Below are 4612 nucleotides of genomic sequence, written 5' to 3' on the forward strand. Positions count from 1 at the left end.
CTCGTTGTTTGGCTTATAGAAAGCGCTGACTGTCACTCACTTCTTTCCCTTATTTAATTGAACGAGGGTCTCGTAATGGCAGACTTGGTGTGTTTTGGTTGTATAAGAGGGACAATTATTCAGCCGCCCGCTCATAAATAGTTCACGTGCTACGTGACGCCGAACATGCGCATAAGAGTGTTTTCACACTCGTTGTTTGGCTTATAGAAAGCGCTGACTGTCACTCCTACTTCTAAATTCACATATAAATCCAAAAAAGTGGATGGAGGGAAGACCGCTGTGGTAGCTCAGTGGTTAGAGCATCGAGCGCGTTATTCGAAGGTCGTAGGTTCGATTCCTGTTCACGGCTGGTTATTTTTTCATCCACTGTCCTTTCTTCTTATTTACATTCCATTGGTTCTAATAACTTCTGTACATTCCTTGGCATTACTGTCTGTTAGATCTCATATATCTATCTATATATATATATATATATATATATAACTTTAGACCCACCATTACCCCTGTCTCAAATCGCATCTGATAGCCTGCATCGCTCCCTGCTCAGATATACTCTTTTTTCAATTTTCGGCTTTTCTTTCTATATATTTTTTTTCAGCCCAAAATTACGTTGTGTTTGAAAAACCATAAGCCTTTTAGTTAAGATCCTGCCGCCCGGTTCGTGGCCGATCCCCCTTTGTGGGTGTGCGCCAGAGTATCGAGGATCATCATCTTCATCATCCTCGTCTTTCACGCTAAATGTGTGCTTGTACCACATTTGCCAAAAAAAGGAAAAAAACCGCGTGCGCACACGTTGGAAGCTGCAGGCAATAACGAAGAAGACGAGTGTCCAGTGCACGCGCCATTGTCTCGTGAAACGACGTGTCCAACGCTGACGACGCCGACCACAGCTCTTGGTCGTTCCACCTGACCAGTGCGTTCCTTGGACCCTACCTGAGCTAACTCAGCGATCGCCCACCGGCTGCAACTACATCAGGATGGCTCGTCCAAGGCACAACGTGAGGCATTTTGTTGAACATGTTTTCAGAGCAGCCTCGAACCTTGTCCGTAGTCTCAGCCCACGCTCCGATCACTTCTGATGCCGTGGTCACTGCGGCTGCCAGCATAGTGTGGTAACAAGGCTGCGTTTTCTGGCAGTGTTTCTCATTGCACACTCGGTTCATATTAGTATACGCGCTCTGTTTATATGCGTTTTCTTGTGCTTACATTAGAGACGTTCGATTAAGAGCAGACTATGTTTGCTGTTGACCCCGCCTTCACAAACGCTCCTCGACTCGACTTTCACCCTTCACTTGACAGAGTTGAGCACTGTGCCGCTGCTCGGTTGAAAGTGACGCTGCCTTACTTGAGACTAGTAGCAGATTATCGCAATTACGCAGTGGCTTGTCCTGCCTTGAGACGGCGCTCAGATGGGCTTTTTCATGTGAAGGTGAAGCACTGAGTGAAGTGACGTTTTGAATATGGGGGTCAGCTTTAAACACCGATTCGAGAGCCTCTTAGATACCTGATAAGTGTCGGGATGAAGGATTCTTCAAACATATGAGTTTGAGAAATGGTCACTCTTCCCATCGGCTTATTGGTATATCACCCGCTTTAGAGCTTGTCGGAAAACTGATGAGGTGACTTTTGCTCGATGCGCCAGGACATGGTGTCACATTTACGAAGTCTTCCATACGGAGTAAAAGTGTATTGTATTTCAATTTTTTGTTCCGATATCACGTTTCACTACGTAGAAATGAAGAAATGCATAGATAGCATTGTGGTAATGATAAAATTGCCAGTGAAGCTATCTTACTCTTTCGAGCGCTTACGGAAGTCATGTGGGCTGTGGTTATTGATAGTGAGCGCAAAGTAACATGCCTGAGCTTAGTTACACTGCAAACAAAGTGACAGTGTAGCAGCTGCGGCACTGTTGTAGATGTACCACGTTGTTTCAGGACAGGGCTTGGGCAGCGTTGTTTTACCTTTGCAATGCGAAAAAGATATTCAAGACGAGAGTCGGAAATCGTACAAGTATATAACTATTTGGTTAGCTCACTCCGAATAGTCAATGGAAAGTTAGCACAGGTCTCCTGCTAGCGAAACCTAGTTGGTCCCCCTTCGTATCTGGTATGATAACTTGAAGAATATTTTGGCCCACGTTAGCTGGGGCATACGACGCAGAGGTTTGTGTAGTGCACGTGTTTAGCGACTTATCAGACAAAGGCAGGTGACACCATGGCATCTTCATTTGAGGTACAATGAAACTGGACTGGCCGCTGTCGTTCTAGGTGTTATGTTGTGCTGTACGACCTCTTCTATATTCCACGCTCAGTCGAGTCTCCTCTGCACAGCCAGGGCGGTGCAGAGCTGGTTCACTGCATGCGGTTGGACCACGCACTGCCTGATGAGGACTGCGTTCGCGAACATCATATTTCTTCTTAACAGCTCAGCGCCTACCACATTGTGGAGTCTATGTCAGATGAGAGGGGAGACATTAAACGCCGAACGATTTATAGAACTCGCAAACACTGACAGTTCTTCTTGCTTTTTGTCAGTCTCATCTAGTGCGTTATCGTGGCGGGAAGTCGTAAATGACGTCCCGTAAGACGCGAGCGTTGTGCAGAACCTCTTTTACGACACAGTGTTCCTGTTGGGCAATAGCAATCATTTCTCCTGGTGTGTCTGTCGTATCAGCTTCTCGTATTGTACTTCAATGGAGCGAACTGTGATTATTTTTTGCAAGTGTGGATATATAATGAATGATATTAACAGTATCGCGTTCGCTCGACCGAATTGAATGAAATGTCATACTAAACCATTTAGCTCACGCTTTGTATCGGCCTTGTGTACACGTGCTCAACAGCTTCTCTTTTCTTTCTTTCTTTTTTTAATTTTTAAGTTTACTTCACAGCGACTGTAGTCTAGCTGATGGCTTATCCACTTCGTATAAGAAACTCCGTATGCTTAAATCTTTCACGTTCAGGAGATAGCATTGATGGACACTAATTAGCTAATATATAAATTGGTTTAGATTAGTAAACAGTACTTTAAATGATCTCATGTCGTTATTTCACCATCATATGTACAGTTGCAAAGATGAAAATGAAGCTCAAAGTTCCTTTTAAGTTTCATGATGATATCTCCATGCGTGACGTCATGGGGTTTAAATGCACTTCTCGTATGCTGGTGGCTATGGTTGAATGAATTTTTGTGAGATTTGGGACGTTAAGATTCTCGCCCTTTCAGAGGACAGTTTGCTTAAATTTTAGCAATTAGAAATTACGTACAACCTAAGGGCAGCCATAGATATACAACCTCACGGTGATTGGAACGGGAACTTGAAGGTGAGGTAGCCACCCGCACTTCTTTTTGCGTGTTTCTTCAACCTTATTTCAGCAGCCGTGACTCTTCACAATTAACTTCCGTGTTTCACCCTCTGTAATTTGTCGTTGGCTCTTCCTTTATGCAGATGTTAGGTACCTAAAAACAGCCAATTACGTTACATGATGCGCAGGCGCGCCGTCGCCGAGCGGAGGCACGCAGACGCGCCGTTCGTGCCAGCCACAAGGTTCCCCAGCGAGAATGGTTCTGGTGGCTCCACATGGCGAGTCCGATGTGCGAACGCGTGATGCTCAACCTGCTGTGGGTCTTCGCACTCTTCTGTTTGTTCCTGATAGTGTGCCTGCTGATTGCGGTTTCTTACATCACGCTGTTCGTGTTGGGAGCCGTTCTGATCGTGGCCTTGGTGGTGGGCGGCAAGACACTCTTGCGCACCCTCGCCGACTTCATGAAGGATACGTTCCGCGAGGTTTCCACCATGTGCAGAGAGTTATTCCAGGATCCTTCACTTGAGCGTCTGTTCGACATGGCCTGGAGGTACCTAAACCGGTGACCGGAGTATTACGCTCCCGTTTTTGCCGAGTTAGCTGCCAAGCTTTCGAGTGTGCAGGTGGCCATCGGGCAAAGCGGAAGTTGTCGACATCTACTCGGAGCACAAGGCATGCCGGCCAAGGCGCGTGTGATGTGGAAGGAATACGTTAAATCTTATTTCAACTCTCGGGTGAACAGCTGCAAGTTTTTTTTTGGCGCCAGTATGGCCCACGACATCAGTTAAATAAAAAGAAAAAAAGTTCTTTTTCCTCTATAAAGGCCAGGAGTGGTTGATGCAGTGGACCATGCGTCCAGCTCGTCAAGTCAGGTGGTCGGCCGGGGTGGTGGTGAAGCCCGCGTAGGTGGCCAGTTCGAGCCTGGTAAAGGCCAGGGCAGGTTCCCAATAAGTGATCAAGCGTTGCCTCTGTTGCTGAGGCAACGCAGAATGAGCATTTCGTTGGGGGAGGCTGTGCACCGGATGTCCAATGTAGCCCAGATGGCAGGAGTCAAGGCGGCGCACCCACGAAACTTCCTGAGCGCAACCTCCCCTCGGTGAGTTAAGCCACCGGGAAGGAGGTTGCGCTCAGGAGGATTCGTATGGGCGCCACCTTGACTCCTGCAATCCGTCTTCTGCCTACTAGTAGACTAACCATATACACCTCCTTTAAGTGGCGGCTATACAATGCCGGGGATGAGAAGACACGTGAAAAATTAGCGAATGAAACGGGGCGCGTGGTTCGACGACTCGCTTGTTATGATA

The 4612-nt window shown here is 47.0% G+C and overlaps 1 protein-coding gene across 1 annotated transcript; it reads left to right on the forward strand.

Annotated features, from left to right (window-relative positions):
- Positions 1–857: 857 nt before the first annotated feature.
- On the forward strand, positions 858–4083 carry LOC142777159 (uncharacterized). Its single transcript, XM_075881483.1, has 2 exons — positions 858–998; positions 3497–4083. Exons 1-2 carry the CDS (start codon positions 978–980, stop codon positions 3872–3874), a joined length of 399 nt encoding a protein of 132 aa, XP_075737598.1. The 5' UTR covers positions 858–977; the 3' UTR covers positions 3875–4083.
- Positions 4084–4612: the final 529 nt, after the last annotated feature.

Source organism: Rhipicephalus microplus, chromosome X, assembly GCF_043290135.1.
Source record: "Rhipicephalus microplus isolate Deutch F79 chromosome X, USDA_Rmic, whole genome shotgun sequence".
Taxonomy (NCBI): Eukaryota; Metazoa; Arthropoda; class Arachnida; order Ixodida; family Ixodidae; genus Rhipicephalus; species Rhipicephalus microplus.

What these genes read in the sequence shown, in the direction of transcription:
- LOC142777159 (XM_075881483.1), top strand. Translation starts at nt 978, where the DNA reads ATGGCTCGTCCAAGGCACAAC. An exon ending in TGGCTCGTCCAAGGCACAAC is followed by an intron (nt 999 to 3,496) that starts GTGAGGCATTTT and finishes CATGATGCGCAG; the next exon opens with GCGCGCCGTCGCCGAGCGGA.